General features: G+C 38.4%; 2 protein-coding genes across 8 annotated transcripts in view; one reads left to right on the top strand and one right to left on the bottom strand.

The window, feature by feature from the left end:
• LOC115436573 (ATP-dependent 6-phosphofructokinase, platelet type) overlaps window positions 1–1,597 on the top strand; it is a 49,986-nt gene extending 48,389 nt beyond the window's left edge. For all 7 annotated transcript variants that reach the window (XM_030159451.1, XM_030159449.1, XM_030159446.1 and 4 more), the window contains one exon: window positions 151–1,597. In XM_030159451.1, the coding sequence (XP_030015311.1) occupies window positions 151–307 (157 nt within the window). In that variant the 3' untranslated portion in view covers window positions 308–1,597. The remainder of the gene's footprint in view (window positions 1–150) is intronic.
• Window positions 1,598–5,297: 3,700 nt separating this feature from the next.
• pitrm1 (pitrilysin metallopeptidase 1) overlaps window positions 5,298–20,690 on the bottom strand; it is a 28,196-nt gene continuing 12,803 nt past the window's right edge. Inside the window, exons 11-27 of the mRNA XM_030160837.1 lie at window positions 19,951–20,064; window positions 19,585–19,681; window positions 19,131–19,265; window positions 17,571–17,709; window positions 16,799–16,915; window positions 16,532–16,661; window positions 15,438–15,558; window positions 15,246–15,322; window positions 14,989–15,154; window positions 14,017–14,117; window positions 13,775–13,895; window positions 13,643–13,693; window positions 12,797–12,909; window positions 12,581–12,706; window positions 10,084–10,229; window positions 5,903–6,005; window positions 5,298–5,604 (exon numbers count right to left, since the gene is read on the bottom strand). Coding sequence (XP_030016697.1) covers window positions 5,511–5,604; window positions 5,903–6,005; window positions 10,084–10,229; window positions 12,581–12,706; window positions 12,797–12,909; window positions 13,643–13,693; window positions 13,775–13,895; window positions 14,017–14,117; window positions 14,989–15,154; window positions 15,246–15,322; window positions 15,438–15,558; window positions 16,532–16,661; window positions 16,799–16,915; window positions 17,571–17,709; window positions 19,131–19,265; window positions 19,585–19,681; window positions 19,951–20,064 — 1,951 coding nt within the window. The 3' untranslated portion in view covers window positions 5,298–5,510. The remainder of the gene's footprint in view (window positions 5,605–5,902; window positions 6,006–10,083; window positions 10,230–12,580; window positions 12,707–12,796; window positions 12,910–13,642; window positions 13,694–13,774; window positions 13,896–14,016; window positions 14,118–14,988; window positions 15,155–15,245; window positions 15,323–15,437; window positions 15,559–16,531; window positions 16,662–16,798; window positions 16,916–17,570; window positions 17,710–19,130; window positions 19,266–19,584; window positions 19,682–19,950; window positions 20,065–20,690) is intronic.

Here is a 20,690-nt window from a genome sequence, read left to right as displayed (position 1 = left end):
GACTACATTAAAGAAAAACAAAACAAAACACAAAAGCGTGATTATTTATTTATTTATAAAAAAATTAATATATTCCATTGTGGAGTTGCCGTCAAAAAGCCTATTGTGTGTTGGGCATCATGTGTTGTGCATTGTGTGTTGTGCGTCCAGTCACAGGATCCCTAAGGAGCAGTGGTGGCTGAAGCTCCGCCCCCTAATGAAAATCCTGGCCAAGTACAAGACGAGCTACGACGTGTCCGACTCGGGTCAACTGGAGCACGTGAGCCGGTTCCGACCCAAAGACAGCGACACATCGGCCGCCATCTGAGCCGAGGCCCCATCCCCGGCAGAGCGCATCACTTCAGCTTCACACCAACAGTGGCCGCTTCTTGCACAATCACTGATCGACCGGCGACAAAGCGCAGATCATTCAGGTTAGACAGGAGGAAAATGTGCACGTCCAACCACTCATCAAGAGGCATCACTCATGTTTTAGATCATGACTGAAACCGGCAGAGTTGTGTGAACAGCGCTCTTCAACTAGTTTTAACAAGCAAACAACTCTAACACTGTATTTTTAGATCCCAATCTAAATTATTAGACTTAAGTATATTCTCTATGTATTTATGCACTGTTAATAATGTATGGTGTAAGTATTGAAAATGTAGCCAGCAAACAGAATCAGTGTTGCCAATTTTGCAATTTTTTTTTTTTTTTTTTTACAAAATTTGCTAAATTTTAGTGGCTTTTATTCACAGAAACACCTACAAAAATCTCATCAGAATCAATTTTACCATAAATTGTTGAATAGACTTAAAGTTACAAAAAAGGAATATGTAAATGATGTGCTTTTTCCATAAATTGTAATGAAGCAAATAAAGTAGGTTGTATTTATATATTATATTATAATTGGGGATCATTAGTCCACGTTGTACACACTGCACAGATACTATTTTTGTCACGTGTTCAAATCAGTTGTTTATCATAAACAAGTTTGTGTACTGAGTTTCATTACTGCAGTAACACAAGCCGATGGAAAAATCCCATGGTCTTTATGTTGAGGGAACCATTGAACCATTATGATACTAACGTCAAAGTTAGCCTTCAGCCTGTTGTTATTCATATTTATGTGACACTGTCCATGGACTTTTAGAGCTTTAGACATTGCAGTTGGCAACACTGACCAGAATATGTCAAGGAAAACAAACGCTGAAATGTTGAATTTGTAGCTTTTGTTGTTTTCATTATTCCTCAGCACTTCGAACCCATGATTCATGTAAACTGAAAGCTGCTTCAGCAGAGGGAATCTGTTCATCTGAAGCCTGTTCATCTTTCCTCTTGAAACTTGATTGTAAAATGCTTCTTGTAACTAGCAGGTAAAAGTGGCTTCATTAGGCTTTTCTGAAGTGTGTGTGCATATATGTGTCGTTGCCTTTGTCACTTGTCATCCTGGGCTTTGTACATGGCGTCCTCTAGTGGTTCTTCGTGAGTCAGCACCTGCTGTTGCTGTGTTCAGATGTTAAGAAAGTTGGAAACTAACATTACTGTATGTACTTTATGTGCTGGCAGTGGGACACTGTCACTGAGGAATAAATAAAGCATTTACTGGAGGGAACAGAATGACATTGTCATTTGATTATTTGTATTTTAGTTTTTGTAAAGCCAGATATGAACATGTCTGATGCTCATTCATATTCATGTGTTTCTATGACCTGCTTCTCAACAGTAGTACAACACATGTGCATTTGGGTCTGGCACTCATACTGCCAAAAATTCTGCATGTCTCTGGAGAATCACTGTCCAGCACTCAGTGGTTTCCTTCTGAAGAAACATTCACTCTGACATGCACTGGGATCATCTACATCTACCCTTACAATCATGCTGCTATGGTCAGAATGCTTTGGTGGCAACAGCTGGACAAATGTGGTACAGCATGCATGAATGCTCAACAGCATAAAAACTACCACATCTAGAACCTGTGAATCCCCACAGGTCAAGGTCAACACACTAGTTTCCATGTTAAAAGCCATCAAAATACGGCCAATTATAAGGTAAAGGCAAATTTTTAGTATTTCAAAAATTAGTAAAAATTTCAAAAATCAAAATTTCCCAAAACTGCGACCAAACTTTGGAGACATTGTCCCAAGGAAGCTACGCATAAAATTTGAAATGAATCCAACCAGTAGTTTCATTGGAGATGTTTAAAGAAATTGCTAACAAAGACGCTGAAAACTGCCTTCACAATAAGTCATGGCCTGTCAGCTGGTGAGGTTAAAATGTGTGTAGTAACCCATAGTAAGTTGTTTCCAAACAGCTATACAGTGGTGAGACATGCTCCACAGCAGAAGGGTCTGCATTCATAGGATGACTTTAACATACACTACACCCGAGTCCATTTAAACTGGGACTTCATTCACTGGCCTCTGATAAATCAGATTACTGTACATGTTTTTTACCTGCTGCACAATAAGGCCATTATAATTAAGCCCCCAAGGTTATGGTGACCACCGTTTCACTGCACGGTCACTGACCAGGGTGGACCCATCATACCTCTCTTCCCAATATTATTCCACATATAGACACAACGTCTCAGATATTAAAAATCCGGCACATTAAAGTTAGGGTTACATCCAAATGGGATGCAGATTTTACCCAAAGAGTGAATTTTAGAGTGAGTACAAAACACGAGACACTGATTGTGTTCACATGTAGACTATTACAGATTTTATCCTTTTCAAAACTGAAAAAGACTGCCTTGCTAATAGGCTGGTTTATGAGAATAATAAAAACTAATATTCCACTCATGTTTGTTTTTTTTCAGCACATATCCATTGAACCCACTAGTATCCTCTTCAAAGATGATTAAAGTAGATGTGGTTCTGCTGACTGACCAGTGTTACCTTTTTTTTTTTTTAATTCATCCATCTTTCTTTGTTCCCACTGGAACTGGAGTCAGGCTGGGGACCAATACCTGAATATCTAGCACATTTTGTTTATATTGATGTTGTTGATGTTTATATTTCAAATCAGCATGAACAGGACACCTTATGAGTTGTACCTACATTCATTTCTATGTAGCTTCCTTGTGACAATGTCTACAAAGTCTGTTCACAGTTTTGAGATATTTAGATTTTTGACAATTTTTTTGAAATATTAAAAAAAATTGCCTTTTCTTATAGTGGGCCATATTTTAATGATTTATAACATTGAAATGGTTAGGGATATCAACATAGTTACTGTTGAGCACAAACAGGAAGTCGGATATGGACTTTCATTTGAGTCCATGACCTTGAAGGGTCAAACTCAAATGTAGACACTGACTACACTTCAACAATCTTTTCCAATGAAACTACTGGTCAGATTAATTTCAAATTTTATATTTAGCTTCCTTGGGACAATGTCTAAAAAGTTTGGTCAAAATTTTGATTTTTAATTTTTATTTTTTTTACTTACTGTTTAATTATTAAAAATGTGCTTTTATTTATAATGGGCCATATTTTGATGGCTCATAGTTACTATTGAGCACTGATAGGAAGTCATATATGGGCTTTCATTTAATTTGTTGCGTTATCCTCCAGTGAAAGTACCACCCACTATTGCAGGGGTGGCCAACCCTGGTCCTGGAGAGCCACTATCCTGCATGTTTTAGAGCACGGGTCTCAAACTCCGGTCCTCGAGGGCCACTATCCTGCATGTTTTAGATGTATCCCTCTTCCAACACACCTGATTCAAATGATAAGCCTACCATTAAGCTCTGCAGAAGCCTGATAACGACCGTCAGGTGTGCTGGAAGAGGGAAACAACTAAAACATGCAGGATACCGGCCCTCGAGGATCTGAGTTTGAGACCCCTGTTTTAGAGGTTTCCCTCTTCCAGCACACCTGACGGTCATTATCTGGCTTCTGCAGAGCTTGATGATAGGCTCATCATTTGAATCAGGCATGTTGGAAAAGGAATACGTCTAAAACATGCAGCATAGTGGCTCTCCAGGACCAGGGTTGACCACCCCTGCAATAGTGGGAGATTGATCTCCTGCATCAAGACCACAGGACCCATGGTGGCAGAACCTGACGACCTCGCAAATTCAACTTATTAGTGATTGTCGATGCTTGATGCTGGTGAGATACAGGGCCACTGGCCCTATCTTTATTTGATAAAAATACAGAGTCATGAGACCTAGATCTGAAGAGACAAACTGTATTTGTATTATGGATGAATAGAACTGTGTGATTATGTTGGACATTCTCACTCATGTAAATGTGAGTCTATGTCTCAGTAACACTGAACCACACAAACACACTCTGTCCATCTGTTCTCAACGTCTCTGACACCATATTTTCTTATTTCTGCTTTTATATCTATAGCGGACACTCTTCCTGCAGGTCTTCAATAAAGCCATATTTCTACTTTTTGTCACCACCAATATTTAGAGCCCTCTATTATAAATAAATGCAAGCTTAATTGGACACACAGAACACCATCAGTCCTCCTGAGGGTTCTACATGCATATCAGTATTCACTTAGAAAAGCCTTATTGCATCTTTTATGTCATTTCTGGGGTTTTTGTGTCTCATCATGTCTCTTAAGAAAAATTTAAAACCACCCATAACTTTCTGATTGTAGTTCTACTCAAGACCAAAAATCAGCTGTTAACCCAGGGGTGTCAAACATAAGGCCCGCAGGCCAAAACCGGCCTGCCATTGTCTAATCTGGCCCATGGGGTGAATTTCAGAAGTGCAAAAATTACACTGAAAATATTGACAGTTGAGGGTGTTCAGGGGCCACATGCAAATCAACGTGACATCAAGTAAAATGATAACATAGTTACCAATAAATAATGACAACTCCACGTTTTCTCCTTGGTCTAATGTGAAAAAAGTAAAATTGCATCATGAAAATATTTACATTTACAAATCCTGTCACGATAAAATGTGAATAACCTGAGAAACCTGAAATTTCTTTAGAAAAATATGTGCAATTTTAACAATATAATGCCTACAAATAAATGTTTTCTGCATTTGGAGAAATTGTGTTAATAATGAGCTACGACATAAGTGAAACTGCACTTATTTTTAATAGACGTTTCAGGATGTACATGGTTGTTCAGGTTATTCACATTTTCATAAAGTAATTTAACTTTCACACTAAAACAGAGAAAAAAATTTTGATTATTATTTATAGGTTATTATGCTTATTTTACTGGTCCCATTGGGCTGAATGTGGCCCCTGATACCCCTGGTTTAACCTGTAAAGAAGGAATGACTTGATGTTTATATAATGGTTTATATAATGGTTATTGATAGACTGGCTGATGAAGCTTAGAAATGAAGAGCTGACTTTATGTTTCAGTTTCATCATGTAATATTCACATTTTCATACATATGTACACGGTGGAATCTGTCAGAAGAAAAACCTCCAGTCCATGACGAAAACTTTCTCTCCTTGTCATATTGTGCGCTTCAGCCTTGTTGCAAATACTATAAAAAGTCTTGACAAGAAAATGAAAAGCCTTTACATGATTATTATTAGTACTATTTGACAATCCATGAAGGATCTTTTTTAATGGTGTCAGTCTCCGGGCCCAGAACGGCGACTCCACGTGTACTCTGTCCCACACTGAGGTACCTGCACACAACAACACAACACATGACTCACACTCAGTTCAACATAGCAGTTGTAATCGCACACAGACACAACAACATATGAAACGCACTCAGTTCAACACAACAGCTGTAATCGCATACAGACACAACGACACAAGAAACACACTCAGTTCCCACACAATAGTTGTAGTCGCACATAGACACAACAACACAAGAAACACACTCAGTTCAACACAACAACTGTAGTCACACACAGACACAACACAACACATGAAACACACTCATCTGTTGTCTCCGTCTGATGACAACATCTGTGTTACCTTTCAGCCACATCCACCAGGTTTCTGTGAGTGACAGAAAACAGCCTTTGTCTGTGACCCTGCTTCATCTCATCTGTGATTCCACTGAGGAACTGACCCAGCCCTGCAAACACACACCACACACAGGAAAGACACATTTAAAAATTACAACCCAGCACAATGAGTCAATCTGGGGTAAATGAATCCATAAATACTGGACTCTTCTGACAATGGGTTTAAGACTGACTTTGAACCAGAGCTGTTATGATCATGCCATTTTAGGTGATGATTTACTGGTAGTACTAATTCATGATTTCTCTTCCTCTGGCGGTGTCTCTGTTAAGTGTTAAGCCAATGGGAGGTGAATAATCTAGGCCTGGGGTATAAAATAGGCAGAAAACCGGCTCGCCAAAAGGTCCAATTCGGCCCGTGGGATGAATTTGTGAAATTCAAAAATTACACTGAAGATATTAACAATCACGGATGTTAAAATCATTTTAGTTTAGGACACGCAGACAAATATGATCTCAAGTGGGCCAGATCAGTAAAATACTGTAATAATAACCTATAAATAATGACAACTACAATTGTTTTTCTTTGTTTTACTGTAAAAAAGGGAAGTGAAATGACAATGTTTACATTCACAAAGTATAACCTGAACAAATATGAACATAAAATGTCTTATGGAAAGTATGCACAATTTAAACAGCATTTGTTAATGTTTCTCAAGTGTTTGTTCATTTTTGTGCATGTCTTGTTTGTGTTATTGCTTAATTTGATCAAATTTGTTAAGTTTTTTTCTGTTGTATTCATGTTTCTCAAATTTCTCAAAATAACTAAATGTTTTGTGTATTTGTAGATCCACTGTGATCTGTAAGTTGTAATGTATTGACCCTGTGCACCGACATCACAGTTATCATGTGACTAGGGGTGCAGTGCCATGGTGGACGGCAAAAGCAACACAACAAACAAACGAATGAATGACGGATTATGGCTATCAGCACTGAAAAAAAGTTTTGGAGTTGTCCTGCAAAGTGACTAACCTTACTGGACGGCAGAAAGAATGATATTTGGAGAAGCTAGTGATAGCAGGGCTAGCTACCGACCCATACCTTCTCCCTCCTGATGCGTTTATGGATCTAGCAAAATCCTCCAGTCTGCCGGAGTTTAAAGCACACAATCTGTACCATTATGTTTTAAATGGAGTGTCCCCATGCACAGGTGCTGATCTAAAAGCACACAAAAGTCTGGATGCTTTCCAGTTCTTAGTCTCAGGCTAGATTACCGAGTCGCTGTACTGCGCTCACGGCAAAGGAATGTATCTCATAATGGTAAAGGAAAGATACAGCTAATGTTAGCTAGCTAGCTGTGTATGTTTTAACATGTTCCCCCCAGCATGCCATCAAAACTCAAATAGACTGTAACCAAAAGCAGCTCTAATTAACTAACATTGTGTAATAATGTTATTGGCTGTCATAAGTAGCCTACAATATTAGCTCTGTTGTTGAAGTGGCTGCCTTTCTACTATCTACACACAGTAATATGTACAGTTTCACCACTATTACATATGGCACAGCATAATGACAATAACAGTATTTCATATAACATGGTGTAGCTGATAAAAAAAGGCAGCCACTACAACAGAGCTAAAGTTGAAGGCTACTTATGACAGCCACTGGAACGCAGTGGCTCATAGTAGTTAATCCAGTCTAGCCATCTAGCTAGCGTTTGGTGGAGCAAATGTGCTATCAACACAAACAGAGCCTGCTCTATCTGTAATATCAGGTCCATCATAGCCAGGCTCTGTCTTGCAACCCAGCTGAAACCATGGGTGTCTTTGAAGATGGATGGAACTGTTGTGTGTGACCACTCTATGTATAAAGCAGGATTAAAGACGAACAAAAATGAGAATGTTCAGATAAAATTCAATATTAGCCGGTTTGCCGTCCAGTGTGCAGTCTGGCACTTCCGCCATCCGTCATGGCGCTCGTTTGCGGCATGAACCGAGTGTGATGTAACGTGCAAAGGGTCAATACATGTAAATGATGGACCTAGGCATGTTAAAATTGCACTTATTTTTCTTAAGAAATTTCAGGGTTTTTGTGGCTGTTCATGGTTTTCAAAGTTTTTTAAAGGACAGTTTATAGATGTAAACATTTTCAGAATGTAATTTTTCTTTTTTCACTCTAAAACACAGAGAAAAGTCTGTGGTTGACATTATTTATAGGTTATTATTCTATTATTTTACTGGTCCAGCCCACTTGAGATCACATTGGACTGCATGTGGAACCTGAACTAAAATGAGTTCGACAGCCCTGATCTAGGCTGTTATATTGTCAGCAGGTGGCAATGTAGGCTCCGCAGGGCATTCATCTAAAATGGATGAGATGGATCAGAAAGAGCACTAACTTAAGCCTCCTCATCACAACCTGTTGTTACTAAAAGACATATTTTCGCACTTTGAGAGATGAGAGAATCTAGAAGACACAGAAAAAAGCTGATTGGTCACATGACTTAAATGTTTCCTATATCAGGAAAACCATTTTCATTTCTTCCATACATATTTACTCGGAATGAAAACCACCTCAAAAAAACATGTTTACAAAATTCTGGAAGTTTTTTTTAATTTCCATAAGAATTTCACAAAGTGAAATATTATACACTGAAAACATTTATGTAAGTAAATGACTATAAAAATTCAGCTTCTGTTTGTCTCATGTCACGTATCAAAGTGGAACAAAGGGCTGATTTGACCCATTAGTGAAATACAGTGTCCAAAAAGTCTCCTTACAATTTAAAAAGTGTATTACAAAAGCAACTGATGAGATATGTTAATAAGATTTGTTCTATCTACTCAGTGGCAATAAATTTTTAATTAGATAATTGCATTTGTGTATTTCAGGTACCCTGTTGATGAAATAGGTTCTGTTAAATAAATCCCTAAAAAATGGCTACCCCTCAAGAAAAGGCACAATGTGTATCGTGGTTCATTGGAACAAAATTGGATATGCAGACTCAGTAAAACTACAGAATTAAGTATGGAAGACATCCACTGTTATGTCCATCAATTTCTGCATGGCACAAGAAATTTAAGGAGACAGGGAGAGTTGGATAAAGGGAGGATTGGATGACCATTCATTCAAATGTCACTCCACTGGATTTCTTTCTGTGGGGTTCTGTAGGGCTGGGCGATAAAACAATGATATACATCACGAAATAACTTTTCCTCGATAGAAATACGAAACATGCTTGAAAAAATTTAAATAGGATTCATTCGTCCTTATTTTGACAAACATAAGAAAAATTTAAGCTTGACAAAAATAGTGATGTGATTTATATCGTGATACATATCGATATCGTCTGATATGAAAAAAAATATCATGATATGATTTTTTTCCATCTTACCCAGCCCTAGGGTTCTGTTAAAGATATCGTGTACCTAACAAAGATACGGGACATCAACGATCTGAAGCAAAAGATCAGTGATGACATAGCCACCATGGATGAGGCTATGCTACAGCCAAAATGACAAGAAATCCAGTACCATCATGATGTGCTTTGTGCAACTAGTAGTGCCCATATAGAAGTGTATTAAATAAGGAAAAAAAAAAAAAAAAACAGCTTCAATATCTACTTTTCATTTTGTAATAATTTCCACAGATTTGTCTATTCATTTGCTTTTGAAATAAATTTGTTAAATTGTAAAGAGACTTTACGGACACCCTTTATATGAACAGAGGTGAAGTGATGTGAACTGAGAGGAGGAATTGAAATGATGAGCACCAGTCAAAAGTCAAAAAGAAGAAAACCCTATCCCTCCTGCTCACTAGAACCCCAGCCAGTCAGGGATTCATGTTGACTTTAAATTAAAGATACTAGTAAACTAGATTAAACTGAATTACTGTCCGTTTTGTGTAGTTCAGTTAAACCACGACAACATTAATCTGTCCAAGTCTCAGCTTTCAGTCTGATTGGACTTCATCTGTCTAATTGAGTGAATAGTCTCTGAGAAATTGGCTGGACAATAATCCCAGATGGACAGAACGAATTCCTGTGTGTGTGTGTGTGTTTGGGGGGTTATAATAGTTATCAGATGTTACATTTATGTTGGTTTCATAGAGCTGAGTAGGGCTGTACTCATGTAAAAAGGCGGACATCCGTCTGGGGGGCCCAGACGTGGGTTCAAAGGAGTCAGGTCTGACCTTTGTCTGACGGGGCAATGGGGGAGTCGACGGCCGAAAACACCGACAGTTTGGCTTCATCTATGTCCTGTTGGGTAAACTGACCCAACTTGGCCCAGTCCACTCCTCCACGGAACGCTGACAGCGTCTGAACCAAGTTTGGATCTCTGACAAGACATGACAAACTCCCATTAGTCTGTTTTCAGCCTTTTGTCTGCAGAATGCATTCACCCCAGAGTTTCATTTATAGACATTTTAAAGCAGAAATGCAGGACTCATGATCATTATTGCTTTAGAATTTGAAATCAGTGTCATGAACTGTGTGGGTTTCTTCCCATTTTCTCAGAAACATAGATTCTAGGTAAATCCATCGACCAGTTGCCCTTGAACAAAGTACTAATTTAGATCTAAAGTCCACTCAGCTGTCTGGCATAAAACTAAATGTTTCTTCACTATCTTTAACACAAACTGACTTTAACCCTTATGCCCTCCTCAAATTTACCCCCACTGGTTACCTTTGTGGCAAAAATAGACACACAAAAAAAACTGCTATAAAATCATCATACATCAATATTTTGTATTTCTTCCAAATGAAATGTTAACATTAGAGATTGTATGGTTGTATGGTAGTGTAATGACAGTGACATTAAAATCATGATTATAATGGAAGTCAATGGGGCATTTTTGTCCTCAAGGGTAACCAGAGGGTGTATCTGACATTACAGAAAAAATACTAATGCATCAAATCAATTTTGTTGCTGATCTTTGACATATCCAAGACTCTAATCACCACCAGTGTTCCATCCCTCTACTAATTATTATATGGAAAATTTAAATTTTTTTCAGTTTTTTGTAATAAATCATTCAGAATTAAAATAATTAAACTGGCATTTAAAGGGTTAAAATCCTGAAAATTGTTGTTTGGTAGTTTTGAGCAGTACTGAAGTTGTATGAAAAAACAAACAAATCATAAAATATGTTTAAGTGTAAAAGACACTTGATTTCAAAAATATGACTAGAAAGAAAAGTTCTTGCCAAATTTCACAGCAAAAGCTGCCATGCAGCTAAAAAGATAACCAAATAAAAAAAGAAAAGAGAAAAATGTGCAAAAATGCCTAAAAAGGACCTAAAGGTTAAAAAAATATCTTTAAAACTGACAAACATCATACAGGGGTTGGACAAAATAATGGAAACACCTTAAAAAAATCAACAAAATATAATTTAATATGGTGTAGGTCCGCCTTTTGCGGCAATTACAGCCTCAATTCTTCGAGGTATTGATTCATACAACTTGTGAATTGTTTCCAAAGGAATTTTAAGCCATTCTTCAGTTAGAATACCCTCCAACTCTTTTAGAGACGATGGCGGTGGAAATCGACGTCTTACTTGATTCTCTAAAACTGACCATAAATGCTCAATAATGTTGAGGTCTGGGGACTGTGCCAGCCATACGAGATGCTCAACTTCATTAGAATGTTCCTCATGCCATTCTTTAACAATTCTAGCTGTATGGATTGGGGCATTATCATCTTGAGGTGAAGGTGTTTCCATTATTTTGTCCAACCCCTGTATGTGAAAATGTTGGCACAGTTCAAACAGGATCAAAAAATGTTTTGTCTCTCTCCACTGACCACAGTTGATTGTTTTCTGAACTTAGGTCCCATAGGGCACCATGGAAGGGGCGGAGCTTAGGATCTGTAAACTATCATAATATAAAAGGTCAACCATCATGCAGTCACAAATTACCTTTGTCCTTTTCACCAGGTGAATTTTATCTCATTTTTCACTTCTGTCTGTAAAATATGTACAGTTTAAAGGTTCTGTCTAATGAGTTATATTTTACTTGCTGCCAGTTCATCCTGTCGAAAACATCTGTCCTTCAAAATAAAAGCACATGCTCTAAAAATGACAAATTATGCCATGAAAGCTTATTTCCATTAAATCTGCTCATTATCACTTGCTGCTTAATGTTATCTTTTCCAGGTTCATCTACTTCTTAAGGAAAGCTATACTCACTTTGACAATTAATTAAATAAACACAATGGAGAGAAAAGAAAAGGCACACTGGAGATGTGCTGTTTGGTTGCAAACATACATCAAATCAGGGTAAATACACAGTTTTTTTAGTAAATCCAGGGCAAATCATTAAAATACATTGTGGAATTAAAAAATGATTGGTGCGTGCATAACAGACTCAGACACAGCCCTAGTGTTTGGACACCGTAGAGGAAGCTCTGAGTTAATCTCTCCATTTCCTCACCTCCCGGGGACTGGGTTGGGTTATCCCATGTTGAAGTAAACATCTCAGCAGGAGCATTCTTAACATCTTGGCTGGACTGTGTTGATGCTCAACATGTCAATGCAGAACTATACACTGGATGAAGGCGGGTGTTCTGGTGATGGCGTCTTATGGATCCACATAACTCGAATGTCTTTACATCCAAATTTAGGCAGTTCCCTCATTTCACAGATCCCCAATTCAGACATATATTCCAGTCCTGTTCACGGCTTTGCTCACCTGTATGAGTAAAAGGAGAAGAGACCACCTCCTCCCATCCTGGCTCCGCCCCCATAGGCTCCACCCTTCTCTCTGATCTCTCCATGGAGAAACTTTGCCGTCATCATCCTTGCCAAGATAGACAGACTGAGACAAAGAAAACACAGAGTGAAAAACATGTTATAGGTATGTGTATGAAGGAGTCCAGACACATTTAAATGGTAATATATGACTGACCTGGCAAAGTCTTCATGTGAGAAAGGTACTGTGCGGATGCTCTCACTAATGAAGTTGACAGGAAACGGCATCGGGAAGAAAGTTTTCATCTGACATGGGAGGAAGTTGGACTCCTGGGAAGAAAAATCAAGTTAGAGGGCCCAAGTCCTGCCCCTTCCACTGTGTCCCATGGGAGTTTGGAAAAAATAGGAATGGCGATCAAGGGCAAGATAATGTATTTTTTAATACCATTTGAACTGTCAAGTCAAGAAAGTTGCAGTTCATGGCAGTAAAGAAAAGAAACATGTAATTTTGTGTTCAACAGTTCAGTGGGTTTGTTGCTTGAAATACATGACATCAACACTATAACAGTTGTTCCTTTGCATACTTCACCTTGCTCTCAAAGAGCAATGTGAAAAAGTATTAAAAGAGGTGAAAATACCTCCAATCTGGTGATGATGAAGCTACAAAGGTGCCCTCAGGGACTGAACAGATCATGGACATTTACAATGATGCCACATTCATGACGGTGTAGTATTTCTGATTATGTTCTTTCACAGTCTGATAAACTGTACAACAAACTGCAGGCTTCTTGACTTGTAAAATCTGTAAGAACATCATAAGTGTAAATGATGATACAATTCAAAGGGGACCAAAAAATTGCCTGACTCTCACCACTGACTTTAATACAGTATTCTTTTACAGAGCTCTTTATTCTCTTCTACTTTTAGTGTGAAGAAATGTTCTTGATTTTTGACTCCATGCAAATGTGGAAAATCTCATTCTGTTTCCATTTATAGTAACTACAGAACCCTCAAAATTCATAATATATAGCGTGAAAAATGCTCATTGCATTTGGTTTCTTACATAGATGAGTTTCCTGCTTGGTCCAGACTCATGCAGAGGGTTGAGAGGCTTCTGTTTAAACAAGTAAAGAACATCAGAGGAAGAAACAAACTAAACATTGCTATATAACCACAACTGCACATTGAAACTCACTTTAATGATATTTGGTCTGACAGGTTTACGCTCCTTTCTGTTTCCACATACATCTTTAATAAAACTCTCCAACTGTCCCTCTGCATCACACATTTTCTGAGGAGTGGTGTTGATGGCACACCTGCAGTAGAAGAACAGGAGGGTTACATCTAAATGAAGGAAAGGAAGCAAGACAAGGAAACAAAGGTCACAGAAAACAAATATCACACAAATCTGAGAGATCCAAACATGCCTCTTCATACCTCATGTTGTCGGGATTCAGAAGGTGTTTTTTGATCCTGGGTAAGATCCGGATAACATGGATGAGGTCTGTCATCTCAGCTATTCTCTTCATAAACTTCACCTGAAGTTCAACCCATAAAAAGGTAACAGGCAAACCAAAAACTGACCTATTCATGTGCACAGAAGCGTAATGGCTCATTGCAGCAGCTGTACAGAAGTTCTTCCTTTGATATAAATTATTACAAAAGTAATTGATGAGATATGTCCACCAGATTTGTTCTATGTACTCATAGTTATCAAAGTTTTTAAATCACATTGTGGGATCATGTGCAATCGAATCCATTTTTCTTCAACGGGGGCTCAATTACTGCAAATGTTTACCTTGACCTTTTGACTGAATATGTGACACCACAACTGGATGACCTTCAACCAACCATCATTTTCCAGCAAGATGATGCACCACCTTAAATCCTTAAATCAAATATTTCCAGACTGGTGGAAAGGAAGGGATGGCCCAGTTCCCTGGCCACCTCGTTCACCAGATATCACTCCCCTGGATTTCTTTCTATGGGGTTATGTTAAAACTATTGTGATATGGACAAAGATATGGGACATCAGCGACCTGAAGCAAAGATCACTTGACACCATTGATGAGGCTATGGTACAGCCAACATGGCAAGAAATCCAGTACCATCTTGATGTGCTCCATGCAACTACTGGTGCCCATATAGAGGTGTACTAAATGAAGCAAAAAAACTTCAATATCTACTTTTCATTTTGTAATAATTTCTGCAGATTTATCTATTCATATGCTTTTGTAATAAATTTGTTAAATTGTCAAGAGAGTTTATGGACAACCTGTACAACGTAATCGAATATGATAGTGGTGTAAAGTTCAAGTGTATACACACTGTTATGCAGTACAAGAGCCAAAAGCCTTTGTAAATGTACCATAATGACTTAAAACTCATTTGTCATATGTATTAGGATACCTGGTCCATTCCAGTAAAGGTCTCCTGAAGGTCTCCTGCTGGGGTCAGGTGACGGCCTGTTCTGGTCATAGCATACATGTGACCCGAGTAGGAAATGCCATTGGCCAACTCCTGTGCTGACATCATCACCAGCACTCTGAGGCGCTCCTCATCATCAAAGTGGGGGCTGGAAGTCAAAGGGTTGGATTATTTTAAAGCCATGTTCTGTCTGTGAGCAGTTCACTGAACACCAGAGCAACATCAGATGAGAACAACACCTGCTGAATATGTCAGTCCATAACTCAAACATGTGAGGCAGATTTCTATCCAGGCAGGAGGAGGACAGGAGGATGCCCTGAAAAACACAGACCAACAAACATGACACACTTCAAAATCAGCATAAAAAGTAACACTAAGGTACTTTTTTTTTACAGCATATATGTTGCTTCAGTGGCAGAAGTGGAACATACCTGTTCATACATGTCCATGTGGGTGGAGTCGGGGATGACCTGTGTGGAGACAGACACACCCCCCGTCCTCAGCTCCATCTGCTGAGCCTGCTGCCGATAGTCCAGAGAACCAGCGCCCATTCTGACACAGAACACCCACTGTTACAAATGCTTTCTCAGGTTTGGAACAGATATCTTAAACACACTTGAAAGTATCTGTCCATCATTTTACATATAAAATATATTGTGATATTTGCAATTATTATTTTTTTAAATAACAAACCAGATGGAGTGGACTAGAATTCTTTTTGCACTACACAGTTTGCATTAGTGCTTAATGATTCCATGTTGGTTGTGTTTTCATCTTGCATATACAGGATGTCCACAAAGCCTCTTTACAATTTAAAAAATGTATCACAAAAGCAATTGAGATCTATTTATAAGATTTGTTATATGTGCTCAGTGGTTATTAAAGCTTTTAATCACATCTTGGAATTATGTGCAATCGAATCATTGGTCCATTTTTCTTCAATGAGAGATCAACTGCTACAAATGTTTACCTTGACCTTTTGACTGAATATGACTGCATGCTGGTGGGTTCCTAAATCAAACATTTTCAGACTGGTGGATTAGAAGGGATTGCCCAATTCCCTGGCCACCTCGTTCATCAGATATCACTCCCCTGGATTTCTTTCTACGGGGTTATGTTAAAGATATTGTGTATTGAACAAAGATACAGGACATCAACGACCAAAGCAAAAGATCACTGATGCCTTTGCCACCATTGATGAGACTATGTTACAGTGAACAAGGCAAGAAATCCAGTACCGTTTTGATGTGCTTTGTGTAACTAATGGTGCCCTTATAGAGGTGTACTAAATGAAGCAAAAAAAAAATAAAAACTTCAATATCTACTTCTCATTTTGTAATAATTTCCAAAAATTCGTCTATTCATTTGCTTTTATAATAAATTTGTTAAATTGTAAAGAGACTTTATGGATACCCTGTATTATAGCTTTAAAAAGTGATGGCTGCACTACACTACTTGGCTAGATTTATTAAAATGACAGTCTTGTACCAGTCGCCTCTTACTGTAGTGTTACAATCCAACTAACTTGGTAATAACGCTGCAGAACAGAGGCACATAGGGCTTCAGCTCCTCTGGTAGGGTGTTCAAACTGCACATGGCTCTGAAGTACACTAGACCATTAGTGGGCTGCTCACAGTACTGCACTGGTACACCTCCTGCACACCAAGAGAACAACAGCTTTAGCCAGCATACTGACAAAGCTGCACATACCAAACAGAGAACACAGCATACAAAACCCACAGCAGCTCTCTGGCCCTGGTTAAAGCAGAGCTGTGGTCCATCTGTAGCGTACCTGCAGAGCTGAGGTGAACAGGGGTGATGGCTATGGTGGGCTCAATGTCAGACACTTTGAGAGCAGGCAGACAGGATGCATCCTGAGGTTTACTCTGTGCAGACAGCAGCTCCAGACCTGTGCAAGACCCACCAATAGAATAGCTCTGTTACATGCTGTTAAGGCCTAAATACACAATCAAGTGGATGACTCACCCTTCGTTTTGTGATTTCAAGTGCATTTAGATGCTCCCGTTTGAGCTGACCTGAAGACCCATTCATGCTCAATGTTGAAGACGCATTCATATACGGATAGACCGTTTTTTCTGTGTTCATTATGTACGTAATTCTGTCCATTCCGTGTACAGTACCAGCAGTACTGTACAGCAGTACCATCAGGAACCACAAGGAGCAGTGTTGAGTAGCCAGAAATTGTGGCGGTGTGCTGTTCACACGCGACCCATGACAAACGAGAGAGACTGCAGGATGGCAGACCAATGCCTGTGTTGCCTCCTTTTATGGTTCTTTCTGATGATGTGCAAGATTACAGGCTCCTCTACCATCGCCACCTTGTTGTTGTTTGAAGTTGACCTCTGAACTTGGAAGTGTACTCGGAAGTGTGCTCTGAACTCTACACTGCCCTCTAGTGGATTTATTGCTTACTACCATGCCAACGTAAAGCATGCATTGGGAGTATGAGGGCAGTGACGCTTGACAACGTTTGAAACAGACCTACCTATTTACGTGTATAAAGCAAGCATGAATGGGCCTTTATGATCAGCAGACAACATTACCTTTCTCATAGATGTCCTTCCTGTCGCTGTCAGTCAGAGCCTGAATCTTCTTCTGCAACTTCTCCTCCTCAGCTTTGGCTTGTTTGTCAAGATAGGTTTCATCTGGACTCATGGACAGGGTCAGTCTGTGTGTGTTCTCCTGATGATGAAGAGAACAGGTATTACATGCCAAAATTTAACTGGCAGCACAAAAAGGCACAATGTTTATGTGACACTGTAATACTGAATGGAAGATGAGTGCTATTATGATAACCCACAACATGACATGATTGAGATAACATGCAACAGATGTTTAACACAGCAGGCAAAAGATTCTGATCAGCCTCTAGTGGCTGCTTGTGGTATCACTCATGAAAACTATTCCGGTTATTAACTGCACACTTCCCAAAAGGTTACAGCCCCCCAAAAATGTATATATTGTTACGTAAACTGTATTTTGCAGACTTCTGTTGTTAACTATCCAAATAAACAACATCAACAGATACTTGATAAATGGCACCAAGTTTGATAAAAAAGATTTAAATGGTTTTCCAGTTTTGCTGGAAAAGGATATGAGCAGACAGACAGATATGTTGATCACCACAATGCAATATATGCATTTCCACAAACTGGTTTGTAAATAATCTAGTGAATAATCTGAGCTGTGTTGTGTGGTCAGAAGGTGAACGCAATTGGATGAATTTCAAATGACCCAAAGTTGATTCTACCTCTGTGTACAGTGGAACCTCACAGTACGAGTTTAATTCATTCCATGACCATACTCATTTTAAGATTGTATCATTTTACAAATCAATTTTCCCCATTGAAATTAACTGAAATATAATTAATCTGTTCTAGCCCCCTAAAAGCACCCAAAAATCATTCTTAAGGGATTTTAAACAGAAAAAATGCAGTTAGAAAGAAAATAACAATTATAAAAACAAAGTTTCTGGCATGAACTTATTTACCTTTAAGATGAGACAATCTGTGTGTGAGGAGGGTTATTCGTAAAACGTCAGAAGAATTAATGGTGTTTTTTCTCTCTCTTCGCTTAATTTGGGCACTAACTTTCTTTTGACTGATGGCTAACATCTAATTAGCACAAAAAATGCATGTAACAATGAAAAATCCCTTGAACAAAACGCCCGTGATGTTACCTTGTGAATGAAGCGAGCCTGCAGAGGCTGCACCTGTTCGGAGGGGCACATACTCATACCGTGGATTTAAACTCGCATTTTGAAACACAAACTCTCAGGAGCCGCAATTTGCAAAGCAAATTTCTCATACTACGATTCACTCTTACTACAAGATTCTACTGTTATTATATCATAATGTTCTACTGCTTTGCACTTCTGCTTAGATGCAGTCTACATTATGTTGCTTTGTACTTGTGACATGTAAAATGACCAAAAGCAATATTAATCAATTAATCCATGTGTTAGTAACACAATAACTTTTTTTTTTTTTGAAAAAGATTTAAAAAAAAAAAAACACCTCAAGTATACAAATTAATTTCCATAAACATTTTCTAATGTGAAAACTAATACATTTAGCAAAGGTCACACAGCACCAATCCTTTACCTTGAAGTAGTTTTGGACTTTATCTTGGAGGAAATGTGGATTTTCCCTTAGAGCCTTCCTGAACTTAGAGACACAGTCACTGATCTGCAGCAGCTCCACAGGGTCACCATCATGGTTCCACGGTGATGCAATGTACTAAAAAAAAAAAAAAAAACACCCACAAGCACACACTGAAAACAGACTTCCAAAGACAGGAGTTTTAAAAAAAACTGAAAAGGATAATAATATCACTTTAATTTGCTTCCTCATCATTGTCAGAATGTAAATGAGATTATAAAATGTTTATTCTTCATAAGTAGTCAATTATGAGATAATTTGTCAGAACACATGGACAAATTTATCCTCCTGATTTCTGCCTCCACAACAGAAACATGGAATGAAGATCATAACACATGGTGTCCTTGTGGTTATAAAATCAACCATAAAGTTCAGAGAAAAAAATGTATTCACTGACAGAGGCCAGAGACAGGCCAAAATTGGTCGACTGGTGTTTCATCTGGATCTCAATCTTGTGCAGGATTGCCTCGATTCTCTCTTCCTCAAAACCATTCCTGTGATGGAACATACATAGACAAATCCTGAGACAGTATTAAGATTGCATTAAATGTGCAAATTAAGGAAGGGAGCATTGGCATTAAAACAAACATCGACTTGTAGACACAGTATAAACACAACACATTTCATTTGTAAACATACAGCCCTTCCTCATATTCAATCTGCAACAACAAATAAGCATTTTTAGCTGCTATATTACACCTACGTACATTATATGTTGCTTTTTTGCATGTTGCTCAGGCCTAACTCTTAGTCCATTGCTTACTGTATAATGTCATTTATGGTCTGGTTGATGATTTTTTTCACCCTCTCCATGTCCTCCTCAGCCATTCCTTGGAGTCCAATGCTGAACGATGCCTCTTTGGTGCTGCCGTCATATCTGCAACACAGTGCACATTAACATATTCTCATCAAGTGTCAAGCAGAAATGGTTTCTAGTTTGTTATTAGCCAACATGTGAGCTAAAGGACCAACTAGTTTGATCCAGAGCAGTAGAGAAAAGAGAGTGGTGACACTTTTATAGACTCCCATTGTATAAAAAAAAAAAAAAAAAAAAAAAAAACACAAAAAAAAAAGGCTTACGAAATATAGACCTACTTCCGGGTTATAGAGGCACCAATAGTTCCAGACGCTGAGAATCACGTCATCGTAACACATTCTTTTCTATTGCTGCCGATCTAGCAACTCCAGCAGTAAGTCAATAACATATCGTCATCTTTCAAATTATTAAGTGTATTTTCTGTATTAACAGACATTAATGTTGTAAATTCTGTTTTCTTTGGTATGTGTTAGCATTTGTATAAATTTATGCCTTACAGAAACGTTCACGTTCAATTTTCAGCTATAGCCTGATAGTTAGCTTACTTAACTTCATCAGCTGTTAAGATTTAACCACCATAACTACAAATCATGGAGTTTCTATGTTAACATTAGTACAAATTTGGTTATCAGCGCGTTTTATTTTGTCGTTTTGCTGAATCTGTTGGTGTTCAGTTAAGTTTGTCA

The sequence above is a fragment of the Sphaeramia orbicularis genome, chromosome 17, assembly GCF_902148855.1.
Source record: "Sphaeramia orbicularis chromosome 17, fSphaOr1.1, whole genome shotgun sequence".
In the NCBI taxonomy this organism is placed as follows: Eukaryota; Metazoa; Chordata; class Actinopteri; order Kurtiformes; family Apogonidae; genus Sphaeramia; species Sphaeramia orbicularis.
The sequence above is the reverse complement of the archived record's forward strand: the minus strand, read 5'-3'. Positions and strand labels throughout refer to the sequence as shown.